Consider the following 15,890-nt stretch of genomic DNA (forward strand, 5'->3'; position numbering starts at 1 on the left):
TTCCAATGTGTATCCTGGAAAGAAAGAAGAAAGAATAAAACCCTCTATTAATCAGAGAAGGTCAGCTGAACATACAAACATATGAAGACTAAAGTTTAAAATAATAGTTGAGTATTTCTGCTTTGTACTACTTCATACTTCTACTCCATTAAATTTTGGAAGCCAATATTGCATGCTTCACTCCACCACATTTATTTGTTAACATTTATGAGTTACCGAGCACGATCATATTAATGCAAAATATAAATCAACTAATACATCATAATGTATTATTATGGATTAAGCCATAGAGCACAACATAAAGCAGAAATTAGTGCCATCTTTACCAGCTGCAGCACAAGTGACACTTACACACATGGTTGGATTACTGAATGGGGCGACCAGGCACAAGCCCAAGAATCCAAGGTGTCAGGGCCCCCCTGGCCCTCACCTGCAAAAAGTGACTCAAATTAACACACACTGATCAGGCAGAGCGTCAAAATGACCACAAAGAGACACAAAACACCACAAAAAGATGCAAAGGAACTGCAAAGAGAGACAAAATAGTACATAAATGGGCAAAACAATCACAAAATGGGAGAAAACAACCCCAAAAAGATAGAAAATTACCCCACTAAGCCACAGAATTACCTCAAATAGACCCAAACACCTACAAAAAGGCACAAAGCAGCCACAAGGAGACACAAAATGACCATAAAGAGATGTCAAACCACCGTAACGTCTGTGTGTCTTGTGCCTGTGTAGGAGAGGTGGTGGGGCCCTTTGCATATTTGTGTCAAGAGGCCCCTTTCTTAAAATCTGCCCATGCTTACACATGGATGCATCACTAATTAGGCCTATAATGAACAACAATATAGATTACATTATAGAATTTACTTCTGATACTCTGAACAAGATTTTGAATGTGGTACTTTTACTTATAACACTGGTATTTTAATACCAGTTACAGAACACAATCTGAGCAGGCCTAACTCTTCCATCACTGACAACAAAGCACTTTTTGGAAGTAGACTCTAAAATTTTAGTATTCATCCCAAATCCAAACTTTACTTTACACCCCTCACAAGTTTGGTAAGCCTTCAAAGAATCCCCAGCATGGGAGCATGGATGTGGGACAGAATATTTATCAGGGAGCCAAATGGAAGAAGTTTGTATCATGTTTTTCTTCTTTATTGGTTTTTAATGGTGGTTCACTTTCAAAATGTGGGATTTTTGCCTTGGAGCCCTCTGAATTAAAAAAAAAAAAAATAGAGTAAAATCTCATATCAAATCCAAAGACATTTAGATACAGTAGACCCGGGGTCATACTCACAAACATTCAGAGAATACTCTGAGAGCTCCTAATTTAGCCTAAAAATTTGTCAGAGCAACTCTGAGCTAAAAAGGGATGGAAACTTTTACCTTAGTGAGGAGGTGTGGTTGACCCTGTTATCATGTGTGATGCATTCTTTTAACAGATGTGATTGGTTGTCACAGACACACCCTTTCGTGAGCCTGCAAGGTGTGGACACCCAGTGGAAATGAACTGCATCACAATATTAAACAGCGCAAGTGTCCTCACTGTTTGTGTGATCACTCTGCTGATGGAAGGTTGAGACCGTCCCATCATCACTGCTGCACTGTTACATTTTTTCAGTTTTTCAATCATCATAGTGGTGTGATAATTTTATTTCTGGTGTTTAATCATGTTGTATAATTATCATTGGGTGGGAAATATGTGCCTGTTCCTAATGAGAACCACCACAAACATTATGATCTAATCTGTAGCATTTCATTTGGAGAATTTTCTCCTTCTTTCCACCATTTTCTCCTCTGGTCAGAAAACTCTTAAGCCTCTTAGAAGTCCTCCCGCTGACTCCTAACAGTTATTCACCTTAGGGGATCTCTTAAGAGCAAAGATGCTTTGTGCATAACTTTTATCTTTAGTCTTAACTTTAAGGGGAAATTCAGTCTACAATATTTTTTATGTTTGCCAACATGAAATACAACATTTTACACTCATATACCATAGAAGTCCACATACAGTTGTTGCATTTTCACAAAACAAAAAATAAAAAAATAAAATAACCAAGCTTACTCAAAGCAAGAATGTTCCTCCTGTTTTATCAAGTAATGTTCACGTCTTATCTGTACATGGAATACATGCACAACGGACAAGACAAACAGGACAAAACAAACAAACAAACAAACAAACAAAAAAAGAATAAATAATACAACAGGAAAGAAAGTAGGTCAAAGAGGAAATGGGTTCTCAAATAAAATAACTTCACATACATAGTAGGCTATGAGGTCCCTCCCCAAGGACTCCTACTCCCGAACACCAAAAGTCCACTATATACAGTATTCAGTTCACATTTGTTGTCCATATTTCATCATATATGTCCAACCTTCCTTTGATTTTATAGAATAAATAAAGGGAGACATAACTTCACATCTCTGACTTTCACTGATAAAGTGTTGGAAGAGGTCCTCCAGTACATTTTTTTGCAGCAGTAACTGCAAGATTAATTTAAGGGTAAATTCTAAGAAAAATAAATATATTATATATAATAAATTTAAGTTTTCTTAGTTTTTTTTTTTCTCTTTACTAGACAGCAATATGGCCCCTGGACCTTTAACCTTTCTTTACTTGACATAATGTAGTCCCGCCAAAATAGCATCCGTTTATCACGAGCGGTCACGAGACCTCCGGATGCAGCAGACTCCGCCCACACACCAACGGCTGAACACCCTCTCCTCCCTCTAGTCCTCCTCCTCCTCCTGCACTGCAAACAAGGTCGTCCAAGTCTTTCTAATGTGGATAGTTTTTCTCAAATAATGGCTGACAGTGGAGAAGGTGACGATGAATTCCAGTTTCTCCGAACGGTGAGTCCGCCACTTTTTAAAATAGCTTGTATGTAACTTTTTTCGGTCAAGTCAGTTAGGATGCGTTAGCTAGCTAAGCTAACGTTAACCTAGCTAGCTTCAAATGTGTCAACAGTTAGTAACCTAATTTAGCTGTTTGGAGAGGAGAGGGTGATTCATTATGTTACATTTTTGTCCTAAAACACCTAAATCAGATGTGTAGCTTGTTCTGATAAGTGTCTCAGGATAAAAACAAAAGTAAAAGCTCTTAAAAGTGTTCAACAACATTTTTGCTAAGGTTACATCTTTACAGACTGAATTTTAAGTCTGGCCACCTTTTCAAGATTAAATTGGGCAGGTCTTGGATATTTTTTGGTCATTGTATTGATTCGGTCTTAATATTGTGTACTTTTTAATGACTTAAAGCAGTAATGATTAATAGACCTAATTTAATATCAAAGTCAAGTGTGACCTTATGATCTATGGCCCAAGGCTTTCAATTATACCTTTTACATTTAATTTTCTTATCTTTTTTGAATGATAATGTTTTGTTTATAAGTAACACAAAATATGCAGTTATGTGTATTAATTAAAAACATGCTTTACTTTTAATGCACTGCTCCCAGCAGCATTTTTGCTATCTTCATCACTGTGTTTGGTCTAGTCACTGACAGTAGAAGAAGACCACAAGTGGCTTTTTTTTATCCTCGCTGCAAGATGCTATCATAATTCCCGGGTTGTAAGTTGTCCTCTCGCAGCTTGTTATCTTTACCCTCTGATAAGGGCATGTCACACGGAGAGAGTCTGGTGTGGATATGAGACAAACACATACTCATACAGGCAGTGATGCAGAGGGTTACCGAACCCAGTAACCAGATTGGGAAAAAGTCATCTTGCAAGATCAATCCACAATATTATGAACTGCAGATATCTGTGTCATAAATTATTACATTAAATGCACAGTTTCCCCCAGGAAATTGCTCAGCTGAGGCAGGAAGCCACCCAGATCCTGACAAATCTGGTCTTAGGAGCAATTTAGTTAGTAAATGACAGCAGAAACTAAACGCTACACTGGTTGAAAACATGGCATTTGTCACATGGCACCTCTGCTTTATGTCCCTGAAGGTTTTTCTATAATAACAGTTTATTCATTCTTTGTAATGTTAGTGGAGGTGGTTTTTATTTAATGCAAGGTAGCCAGCCTGCTCTTAATAACATCACCCTGAAATGTACAGATTGGAAAATATAGCAATATATCGAAAAGAGTTAGTTTCAAATCCACTGCAAGACTTTTCAAAAGTTTGTTGCAGCCGGTTTAACATGCATTTCCAATTGCCAGCCAGAGTCTTGTGGTGCAGTGAATTTTCACTTGCCAAATGTACCTTGAAGAAGAGCTGAGTCCTTTAGCCATCTGACTGCCCCACAGTGCCTCCACATTGGGTAGTGTGTTTGACTGATTGCAGAGTGCTGCTGATAGGAAGAGTGGAAAGGAGGGTGAATCAGTGGTCAGACAGTGCAGTATCTGCCCAATATGGAGGTACACAGCCTGGGTATGGAGAGGTGTTGGTAGTCCTTGCCGGACTTTGGAGACCAGTCGTCTGTTGTCCCTCTCTGCTGTTCCTTAAATAGATGTGAAATGCCTAATTCCTTTGACGTGGTCTGTTTGGCATTTAAATGAAGATAAGATAAATTTTAGGTGAGAGGAATCTACTGTACATGCATTTACAGTAGGGCTTTGCTGATATTGACTCAGCACTTACATTTATTTTTATGAGCCCTTTGTAAAAATGACAACTCATCTTTTTATATGTACTGTATATTTTCATATAATTTGTTCTGGGGGTTCTGTCATTTATTTCTTAGACATTTATGGGTTGGTTTACAGGAACCCTGAAGGCCAAATTCATACTAGCACTGAATGGGTATGCTATTTTGCTATGATGAAGGTCTAAAATTGATCTGTATCAGTGTTGGCCTTCACAAACAAACCTGTTGGAGTTTGATTTTTACTCATTCTGTGCCTTTTTTATATGTGGCAATCTGTAACTTATATGCACATGAGAGCTTGACCCTACTGCTGCCATCTCTGTGTGTGTGTTTTTCTTAGGGAGATGAGGTGGTGTTGCAAAGCACTGTCACCTCCCTGGAGGAACATGTGAAACTCTGTCTCGCAGCCGAGGGATTTGGCAGCAGACTCTGCAGACTTGAGCCCACCTCTAACTGCAAGGTAAAGAGCATCACCCCAATGATTGCCAGAGCAGTGTCAGTTATCATCACACTTTGTTACTCTTAAAATTTGAAATAATAAAAGAGAGATGTGTTTATCATACAAATAATTCACTTAAAAGTTTAAGAATATTTGACCTGTACAGAAATACTGTATCTTCTGTATTTTAACACCTATATATATAGTAATCAAACGTTTAAACTGCATCAGGAACTTATAAAACACAAAAGTTTGTAAGATAAGTTGACCTCTGTTGGTCTTTCTACATTAAGTTTTAATGGATGTCTGCTAATTGTGTCTATGTAGTGTTTTGCTAAAGTATCTAAAAGTTTTTTGTATTGCTTCCTACTACAAAAAACTTCATCACATTTAATATTTCACAACAGTTCATTCAGTTTTAATGCTTCTTACTCACTTACTCAGCATCTTGTTTTATAATTTATGTATTTGTCCTTTTCTTGATGTGCCAGATTTTCCCCATTTCATCCTCAATTTGGACTGCCCAATTCCCATTTCGCTGTGGTCCGTGTCACTTTGCACTGTTAGCCTGTGGAGGTAGTCGACAGATGTGAAACTTACCTCAGTGACCCGTGCTCTGCTTTCTTTTTATTTTTACCAGAATGTTCCCCCAGACTTGTCTGTATGTGGCTTTGTTGTAGCCCAGTGTCTCTCTGTTCGAGCCCTGCAGGAAATGCTGGCCCACAGTGAACACCTGGGTGCAGAGGTGAGTCTCTTCTCCTCTTTCTTCCTCTCCCAGCGCATTCCAGCACTCCTCAAGCAAATATTATTTGCCATTTATGTGAGATTCACAAGTAATTGATTGGAATTTCGAGATACTAAAAAAAAAAAAAACCCTTTCAAAATACTTTGAATATACTACAGCCAAAATCACTTGCCAGGTTAAACTGACCTCATATCAGCCCTACTTGTAACTGAAGGTATTACACATGGTATTATGCCTCATTTCCACTGCATAACTCAACTCAACTCAACTCAACTCAACTCACTTTTGTACAAGGTCCTTTTTTTAAATTTTGTTAACTACTGCAGATAGTACCTTCTCAGTTTAGGTGGGATTCTAAGGTGATCGTCATCGTCATCGATCAGGTCATCGTCGCTGTGTGAAACTGCTGTGACATCATCTTCAGCGTAACACTCACTGGATTCTTTCATCAGCAAGGATGTCTGTCATTTGTGACTTGTACACTTTAGTGTACATTTTAGTGATGCACAGTTTAACCCACAGCCTGCGGGTCTCGCGGCTTGACTTGTAGGTTGGGCAGTTGGGTTAAGCTTGTTAGAAAATGTCGTGGTAAGTAAGTGAAAAACAATGCTCCGACTAAGTTCTTAATAAGTTACAGAAACAATGCAATAATCAATAATCCAACTTCCACCTTCTTTTCCTTTCTCTTCCCCTCTCTCTGCCTCTCTCACATCAAGCAGCTTTATCATAAGCACTGCTGTGCTCAGACTTACCATAACTCTACTTGTGACCAGGAATATCTGTTCAAGTCTGACATATTTAAATCTCTCGGGTCATAATGTTTGGTAAAAATGTGTCCCTCTGCAAAGATGTAGGCCTAACACTGAGTCCTAACAGTAAGCAAGCAAGTGCCTCTTTGTCCTCACTAAATCCAATAAACATGCACTTCTGTAACATCATGTAAATAATGCACCTATCAGCTGTGCACTTAAGATCATCCTTAAGACATGACCACTTAAAAGATGTGTGAGTGCCTGTTGTCTTCCTCTGCTTGTACTTATTAAACAGAAATCACATGTTTTATATTGTGATATTTGCTGGAAATGACATATAGCCACCAGCAAGAAGGCTTTGTAATTATCATTACCAGAAACTTTCAGTTCTGGTTTGCGGGTCAGGTTCAGGTCAGTAATTAACGCATATGTTTGCGGGTAGGGTGGGCAGTGCTGTGGTTTTGCAGGCTGCTTTTTTTAAAAAAAAAAAAAATGTGGAAGGAGTGAATAAAAAAATTGTGGTCTCTATTGATGGTAGCTTGGGTATTTAAAAATGGCAGGTTTGTGCAAATGGAAAACCAAAAAAGAATGAGTTGAGTTAAGAGGAGCCATATGTGCTGTGGAAATGTGGCATTATTGTACTTAACTGTACAACTCTGTAAACTGTTGACCACCACGATATAAGCCATGGTTTTATTACTTTGTTTAGGGTGTTTTCATTCATCAGGAGCAAGAAGGTTAACACAGTCTTACTGACAAATAAAGCTCACTGTAAAGCTGGAACAGTTGGTGTCAACATAAAGTAACAAGCAAACAAAATTAAGCTTTTTATGATATTTTATGATTTTTTTTCTTTAATTTTTTGATGATTTTTCATTTAGTCTTTGTTTCTGTTTATTTCATTTTTAGTTGATTCACTGTTCACACTACAGTTCTTGTGTTTACTCATACTGTGACTTCAGTAATGTGAATGTGATTCACAGGTGGGAGCTGGAGGAAGCCATCGCACCCTTCTATATGGCCAGGCGGTGTTGTTCCTACACTCATACAGCGGCATGGTGAGTCATCTTGTTAAAATGCAGATATAAATCAGAAGGGGTCAGTCAGTTTTAGTAGCTTTCTCAAAATATTTGTTCATATGTTTACTGAAATATATTTTTGTTGTTTATTTCACTCCCAGTATCTCAGCTGCTTGTCTTCATCTCAATCATCAACAGACAAGCTGGCTTTTGATGTTGGTCTGCAAGAGAATAAAGCAGGTATTTGGTGTTGAATTTTTTATTGAACCGATGACAATTGTAAGATGTTTGTATTTTTTTACCGCTCTGTTTATGTCATGTGGAGCAGCAAAAACTTGGTATATATCCTCTGTATGTGTGGCTCAGGTGAGGCATGTTGGTGGACCGTCCACCCAGCATCCAGACAGAGATCAGAGGGTGAGAAAGTGCGCGTCGGAGATGACCTCATACTGGTCAATGTTTCCTCAGAGAGATATCTGGTGAGACAGTAAAGAAATAAAGTTTTCATGCTTAGATGAAAAACAATCTGCTAACCTAACCTCTTAAAAGAAATAGTGAACTACTAATTAAACGTCTGAAGTTGGTAAATTGAATGTGTTTTTTCCTCCGCTACATTCCTTCTTCAGCTTTCGTCCGAGCTTTGCAGAATCAGACACCACTATTTATATGTCACTGGTTTAATTTCCTCAGACTTCATTCGGTAGTTGGCAATCTGTGTTCTCTCTGCCTCTTGATTAGCATAATTGTTTATGATAACAGCCATTGTTGTTCAAAAATCAGAAGTTGTATTCATTGTTGATGAGCCCATTTGTCTTTCTTCCCAGCACCTGTCCTTGGGAGCTGTATTTGACAACAAAAGCTGGAGTGACAGCCTGATTGTTAATGCAGCCTTCCAGCAGACACTCTGGCGTGTTGCTCCCATTTGCTCTGGAGGCGGAGTTGCTCAAGGAAAGTCTCTTTTTTTTTGCTCTCTAAGCATATTGGAAAAACAAACTCTTGTTATCTAAGATGATATAATATGGGGCACTTGTGTATATGTGTATGAGTGTGTGCATATTTGTAGCTGATAAAGAAGAGACCAGAGAGAGAAGAAGGACTGGGCAAATAAGTAAATACAAAAAATACGTAATATAAATAAGCATAATGATAATATATAATACTACTCATACATAATAATGAATGTAATAATATAAAATTAAATAATAAAACTAAAAAAAAAAAGATGAACAAAAACAAAAAACAGTTGAGTTGGCTCCTCTAGTCACCCTCTAAGGTCCTGTGGGGCTTCTGGGGCTCAGGTGGAGCCAGTCAGTTGGACTGGGCTTGCTAGCTCTCTCATTTGCACTCGTCTGTTTAGCTGCTCTGGGCCACACTTGGACCCTTGGGAGGGCATTGGCCCATTGCAGATACCTGTGGCCTCTAGCAGAGCCTATCCTCAGACCCTTGTGAGTGGGCCAGTCTGTTGAGGCAGGGGGGGCGGGGGTGTACTTGTGAGTGTGGGTGATATTGAATGTACTCAGCTTTTTTGTTCTTTCTGCTATTTAGCTCAGAGTAGTTACCCTTGTTTGAATACCAGTTATAGCCTGATTCAAGCAGTAAAAAGTCTCTTTCAGTGTAGATTATGCCTATATTTGTTGTGCTAATTCTAGGATACCTGAATGGGGGCGACACATTGAGACTACTCCACAGCCACAGTGACGCATATCTGACTGTCCCATCCACAGAGCAGGGAGAGGAACTGCAAAGGTCAGTTGAAAAGACCGGTCTTCTGTCATGTCAGTGAGACAAAATAGCCTTTGCTTCTGTAGTCATGTCTGTTTTTCTGAATTTAGGATGATGCATTATGAGATTGGATCAGTCTCCAGCCATGCCCGCTCTCTCTGGAGGCTGGAGATTCTGCGAGTTGTGTAAGTATATGCAGATATAATGATCAACTCTGTTTGAGTTTAAAGCAGTTTAATAGCCTCATATGAATGAAGGGTAGTTTTAACCACTACAGGTTTAAACTTAATATTGGAAAGCAGTATTAAATTCAAAAAAATATTTTTAGTGTCATTTTACAGAAAAAAGCACTCACAAGCACAGTACTTGATTGTTTTTAACTTCATAGAGGGAGTCAGTGTTATGTTGCACACACTGCTGCTGGTCAATGCCAGAGCACCGCCCAGAATTCAAAGGCTCAAACCATATTTAATATCACTGACCCAGAAGGTTTGTGTGCCCCCTGTTTTCTCCCCTGCCATTTCAACAATAAAGAGGGAAAACTAATTGGTCAGTTTCCTTCAAAGGTAAACAAAACCAACTAAAAACATGATGCTCTTTACATTCCACAGTTGGAGTGGCAGGCATACATGCTGGGGGCAGCCTTTCCGACTCTGCCATGTGACTACCGGGAGGTACCTGGGTCTCACAGAGGAGAAAGGCTTGCATCTGGTTGATCGGGACAAGGCTGACATCAACACAACCTCCTTCTGTTTTCGATCATCGAAGGTCAGGAGTCATATGAGATAAAGTGAACTTTTTAAGGTTGCTACTATTAATTCATAATCCAAAAGTTTCTTTGGATTGGGCACTTGATGGTCACAAGTGCAGTCAGTTTATTATCAGAGAAACACATCTGTTAGTGATATGTGCAACAATAAAATTTTGCTCACAGGAAAAGCTTGACACAGGCACAAAGATGAATGCTGATGGCATGGGGATCCCAGAGATCAAGTATGGAGACTCCATTTGTTATGTTCAGCATGTAGACTCTGGGCTTTGGCTCACCTACCAAGCCATTGATGCCCATTCTACACGCATGGGAGTGTCTCAGCGAAAGGTAAACCTTTAGATTTAAAATGATTATTTTAAGAGACAGAATCAATATTGATTAACCACAAGGATAATGCTGATTACATGATTGCAAATTATGTGTTTCCAGGCCATTTTACACAGCGAGGGTCATATGGACGATGGGCTGACGCTGTCTCGTTCTCAGAGGGAAGAATCTCACACTGCCAGACTCATCCGGAGTGCTACTCTGCTCTTCACACGCTTTATCAGGTACTAGATGCCATGTCTAGACCCTCAGTCAGTGGAACAATGTTCCATAATCAGTGAAGTTTCCATGAATGACTGAGTGAAGGTTGTTGTTTGCAGCTGTCTAGCTGTCCTTGTTAGAGCTTGACCAATAAATCTGCCGATATTAGCTTATTGCAGATGTACTGGTGTCAGGTTTGATATGTAACACGAAATTGCAGTACAGAAATGCAAAACTAGGTCTGGTAATTTTAATTTTTAATTTAGAAACAGTGTCTACGTTTCATAGTTTGTCTACCAGAGAGAACTGACTGCTGATTTTTTTTTACTGTAAAATGTCTCACTCAGTTTGTATCTTGATCACATTTCTTTAAAATAACAAAAATCAACTGGCTGATGTATGGTTATGAAATTTTAAAACTCATATATCAAGTAGGCTTTATAGGCCTTAAAAAACAGTTATCTGTCAAGCTTAAGTCTGCGTTGTATACAAATCATACTTGATTTAGGTATCAAAAACAAAATCTATGACTACGTACAAGCTTTGCCATGGTATTACACTTCAGATACGCACACACAAATATCCAGTTACATCACCACAGACTTTGGCTGTTTTGGAATATCTAAAGAAGTTTCTTGTGGTATACAGTATCATAGCAATACCCGCAGAAAATTTCAAAACACCATGGGAATACTACCATGCTTTTAAAAAGCTGCAACTGCATAATTAAGCACTGAGAGAAAACTCTGGAATATGGAATAACTTGCGGCTCAGATGCTCAAACTTTCTGTTTTTTAAAAACAAAAACAACAGTACATTTTTAAAAAGGGCTTTACAATCTGTACATGACACTCTCTATCCTTAGAACTTTTATGAGGATTACATACCGAATCAGTGTCACAGAAGATCCCCACATAGAGACCTCAAACACTGGCTTCTTTTAACGATAGATTTGGAATTCTGGTGGCTTGAGTAACCACTATCTGTCTGTCTTCAGGAAACTGGACGGTTTTAGTCAACAAGGAAACGTCACATCTGTTAGTCTGCCAATGGAGATAGTGACATGTAGTCTGCAGGATCTAATAAGCTACTTCCAGCCTCCACTGGATGGGCTAGGCCATGAAGCAAAACAGAACAACATGACAGCGCTAAAGAATCGACAAAACATGTTCCAGGAAGAGGTGAAACAGTGTGTGAATGAAGATTTTGACTTTACATGTGATATGTTTGTTCTACAAGTAAACTCCCTTTACTTCTCAGGGTGTGATAGATTTGGTCCTTGATTGTATTGACCGTCTGCACCAATATAGTAGTGGATCTCATTTTGCTGAGGCTGCTCAGAGTGACACAGGAGAAGAGTGGGAGACCATCCTCAACCGTTTCTATGAGCTACTTGGTGAGAATTAACACACTCTCACTATAGATGTCACAATACCACTTTTTCCTTTTGAATACTGACACCACAACATTGATCACCTTCTAGCACAGACTCACATTTTTCCTGTTTTTCCTCTCCTATGCTGATAATAACCTTTTTAAATACATTTTTATTAAAAATACATATCTTGAAAATGATCCATGAATTGCCAAAAAGTGGTGTAAATTCAGCTATTTTGCATCTTAGTGCCTAAGTCTTGTCAATCCTCAACACGCTTTCTTATGAAATCCTTCTTTTTCTCCTTTAGCTGCTCTGATCCAAGGAAACCGTGTGAACTGTGCACATTTCTCAGGGTCTCTAGACTGGCTGATTAGTAGGCTAGACCGTCTGGAGGCCTCTCGTGGTTGGTTGGATTTTCATTAAGAATCCTGTTTTTAATTTCCTAATAATTCAGAAAATTAAAGATGTTGATCTCATGATATTTTTTGGTACACCTGCTTAAGTTGTTACATCGGTGATATTACGTTGTGAAATAATACTCTTACACATTGTTAAATGCTGCACATTATTTCTGACATTAGTTATCATATGTTGTCACAGCATCATAGCAAAATACTTTCCTAAAGTAATAAGCAATTGCATATATGTACAGGAGTCTTGGAGGTTCTGCACTGTGTCCTCGTGGAAAGTCCTGAAGCAATCAACGTCATCAAAGAAGGACACATTCGTTCCATCATCTCTTTTCTTGACAAGCATGGATGCAACCACAAGGTAATGTTTACAAGGTTTTCATGTGTCTCTGAAATAAAAATCTTGAGAATCTTGAATGACAAGTAATTGTAATTATTACCATGTTATTTCTTCATTTATTGGCTGACATGCAATAGCTCGTTTAAATTTAGAATTAGCCCAGTTGTCAGAATAAAATGTTGGCACTAAATGTTTCTGCAAACCATGGATATGGTTAGATTTGTGTTTTTTGAGACCAACAGAAGTGGTTATTTTATTTAATTTTAATTTCTAGGGGCTTTATTAGATAGGACAGTGTACGCGTGAAAGGGAGAGAGAGAGAAAGAGAGAGAGAGAGAGAGAGGGATGACATGCAGCAAAGGGCCACAGGCCAGAATCGAACCTGTGACCGCTGTGGCAATGACATTCCCTTTGTATACGGGATGCCTGCTCCAATGTCTAAGCCACCGGATGCCCCACAAAAGCAGATATTTTTTAATGAGAGTTTAGGATATTTCCAGCCATGTTTGTTGCGACCAAACCAGGTATTTTATGCCATAACACAATGTTTTCCTAACTAACCAAGTGGTTTTTATATGTAAACCTCCAACCACAGCATAATCGCAACATAAAATTGAAACAATAAGTTTAAACATATCTGCTGCATACAAAACGTACAGATGTTACATATCCATAGTTTGCAGAAACTTATAATGCCAATAATTATTCTCCCAACTGAGCTTGGAAAAACTCATCTGTTACTCTCTTAGGCCATCCTGACATGATATTTGACCTGTTCCCTAATGCTGGATCATTTCCATGTGTTTATTTACCGAGCTGTTGCTGGATTAAGCACTGACAGGTTGTGTTCCAGGTGCTGGAGGTGCTGTCCTCTCTGTGTGTGTGTCATGGTGTTGCTGTGCGGTCCAATCAGAATCTCATCTGTGACAATCTGCTGCCAGACAGAGACTTGCTGCTCCAAACACGTCTGGCTAATCAGGTCACCAGGTACAATTTCGGATGATTTTTCTAAATATAATGACTTGTTTTGTCTCTGAGTCATTCCTCTGCATTTAGATGAGTCTCTAATACTTGCTTGTGCCATTTGCCATACACAGAAATCAGTCAAACAAAAGTTACACAGAATATATCAAAAGTAGAAATAAAGTTTTTTGTTATATCTGAAAATAGCACATTTAAAAATCATGCGGGTTGCATGGAGAACATGTTCCCATACTCTGACCTTGCTTTTGTTTTTTTTGTTTTCTTGAGAATCACTGGATGAGGGCTTTCTTTCTTTATCTCTTTTTATATTTACCCATGCATTTGCTTAGCTGAGCCCCATTTGTCAACTGTAGAGCACTCACTGCTGTGCATCTTAGTCTATTTCTAATTGTGTCCGCATCCTTGACACAAGAAACACCTCAGGATTCTCCACAGCAGGCTACAGCGCTTGTTTTTTCTCTGGTGGACTTTAGGTAAATCAAGAATTATTTGTCTGCTTCAGTTGTTTTTTTTTCTGTCTGAAAAGATCAGACCGATAATGTTGATATATGGGGACAGATGTCTTCGTCTCAGCCTCTTCCAGTGAGATTTTGGAAAAGTTGCTCTCTGCCTGAGGTGGTATGGCTCACAGAGTTAATCTTTGGACATTTTTTATCCAGTTTCATCATATTTCATCTCTGAATATCTTGGCCCACTGTGCCAGTCGAAGCTTGTAGGCAGTTTCCATTTCCCTTTCAGCTTGTTTTTTTTTCCTCCAGTCCATCTGCCCTTTCTTCCTCAGCAGCTGCCTTCTTTTATCATGCTTCTCTCTATCAGCAGCCCATTTTGTTCCTCGGGCCTTATAGCTTATTTTGTTTCATATTCTTCGCACCTGCTCGGTCCATTCCCCAGCTCTCTCTTCCTCCTCAAGCCATTTCTCATTCCATCACTTCTACTTCTTATTCAGCTTAATGCCTCATTTGCAGATCTGCCTTCATTCTTATTTCCTTTTTCTCATCAGTTTTTCTTTCTCTTTTCTGTCGTCTCCTCTCTGCGTATCCTATTTTGTCAATTCATCCAGATGCCCTTTTTCCTCTTCTTTTATTTTTATCCATCCTTCTGATCCATTTTTATCCAATCTCTTCTAGCATCTTATCCAGGTCACACATTTCTCTCTGCGTCCTTTTCCCATTCTCTCAATTCCCTCCGTCTTCCCTCATGTCTTCACTGTCATGAGAACTCTGTCAAGGGCAAGGTTAGTGTCACTATATGAACTGGCATTTAATCTCAAGACACCGGCCAGACTTAATGCCAGCAGCATATTGGCGATTTTCTTGCCCACATGCCTCTCCATCTTACTGTGTGTCATACTCTGCCTCCAAATTATCTCTGGTAATTTAGTTTCAGCAGTGATATTGAAGGGAACCTCTAGAAGAGCCTGGTTCTGTATTTGTTCATTCATTCATTCATATATTTATAACAGTGAATGTGCTGTTCTCCTGAGAGTTGAGTTGTGCTCTGTGTGGACTGCAGAGAGTACCAAAAGCTCTGCATAAGAAAAATGCAGTGTGGTCATACAGAGGGTAGCAAGCTAGAAATCAAACAAGCATCTAGCAGAGACTGTCTACTCAGTTATTTTGTATTCAGTTCAATTATTCTATTTGGTACAGCAAATGTCAGTGTTGCTTTACTCACTCCAGTCATACATACCCAGACTTCCTTTCCAACCTGAATTCCTCACAGTTGTCGAGACATTCTGTCAATATTTTTGACACACTGCATTTAATTCTTCACTTTTCTCAGGATTTCATGCTCTTCTTAATAGTTGTTTTTTTCATATAGTAACCATATGCATATAGAGTGCTGCAGGGATGAGTCCTAAAACCTAAAGAATGAGTTAGTATTTGCCCTTATCTCGAAGTCATTCATTTTTTGAGTGGGATTGTCCTCATATCCTGTGGGTACACAAGCACACCATGCTTTTTAACATTTCAGTCAGGCAACTCACATTTAAATGTTTACTTCAACAGCAGAACGTAGTTAGAGTTTGGCGCCCCATTGCTCCCCGCAGATATGTTTATATGAGATATTGGGAAGTGGTGATTAAATATTTCCCCCCTTGCCGGAGCCTGCAGGTGGATGCTGGGGTGGAGGTGGGGCTGAAAGAGAGCGCGGAAGTACTGATGCAGGGCAGCAGCGGCATAGACAATG

At 39.1% G+C, this 15,890-nt stretch overlaps 1 protein-coding gene across 1 annotated transcript in view; it reads left to right on the forward strand.

The window, feature by feature from the left end:
* Positions 1 to 2,817: 2,817 nt before the first annotated feature.
* ryr2b (ryanodine receptor 2b (cardiac)) overlaps positions 2,818 to 15,890 on the forward strand; it is an 84,335-nt gene continuing 71,262 nt past the window's right edge. The window contains exons 1-17 of the mRNA XM_078160912.1: positions 2,818 to 2,865; positions 4,952 to 5,071; positions 5,691 to 5,787; positions 7,538 to 7,605; positions 7,728 to 7,806; positions 7,933 to 8,045; positions 8,391 to 8,512; positions 9,214 to 9,312; positions 9,399 to 9,473; positions 9,900 to 10,056; positions 10,223 to 10,387; positions 10,490 to 10,611; positions 11,586 to 11,769; positions 11,849 to 11,984; positions 12,274 to 12,369; positions 12,619 to 12,737; positions 13,570 to 13,703. Of these exons, the coding sequence (XP_078017038.1) occupies positions 2,818 to 2,865; positions 4,952 to 5,071; positions 5,691 to 5,787; positions 7,538 to 7,605; positions 7,728 to 7,806; positions 7,933 to 8,045; positions 8,391 to 8,512; positions 9,214 to 9,312; positions 9,399 to 9,473; positions 9,900 to 10,056; positions 10,223 to 10,387; positions 10,490 to 10,611; positions 11,586 to 11,769; positions 11,849 to 11,984; positions 12,274 to 12,369; positions 12,619 to 12,737; positions 13,570 to 13,703 (1,934 nt within the window). The remainder of the gene's footprint in view (positions 2,866 to 4,951; positions 5,072 to 5,690; positions 5,788 to 7,537; positions 7,606 to 7,727; positions 7,807 to 7,932; positions 8,046 to 8,390; positions 8,513 to 9,213; positions 9,313 to 9,398; positions 9,474 to 9,899; positions 10,057 to 10,222; positions 10,388 to 10,489; positions 10,612 to 11,585; positions 11,770 to 11,848; positions 11,985 to 12,273; positions 12,370 to 12,618; positions 12,738 to 13,569; positions 13,704 to 15,890) is intronic.

Source organism: Epinephelus lanceolatus, chromosome 17, assembly GCF_041903045.1.
Source record: "Epinephelus lanceolatus isolate andai-2023 chromosome 17, ASM4190304v1, whole genome shotgun sequence".
Taxonomy (NCBI): domain Eukaryota; kingdom Metazoa; phylum Chordata; class Actinopteri; order Perciformes; family Serranidae; genus Epinephelus; species Epinephelus lanceolatus.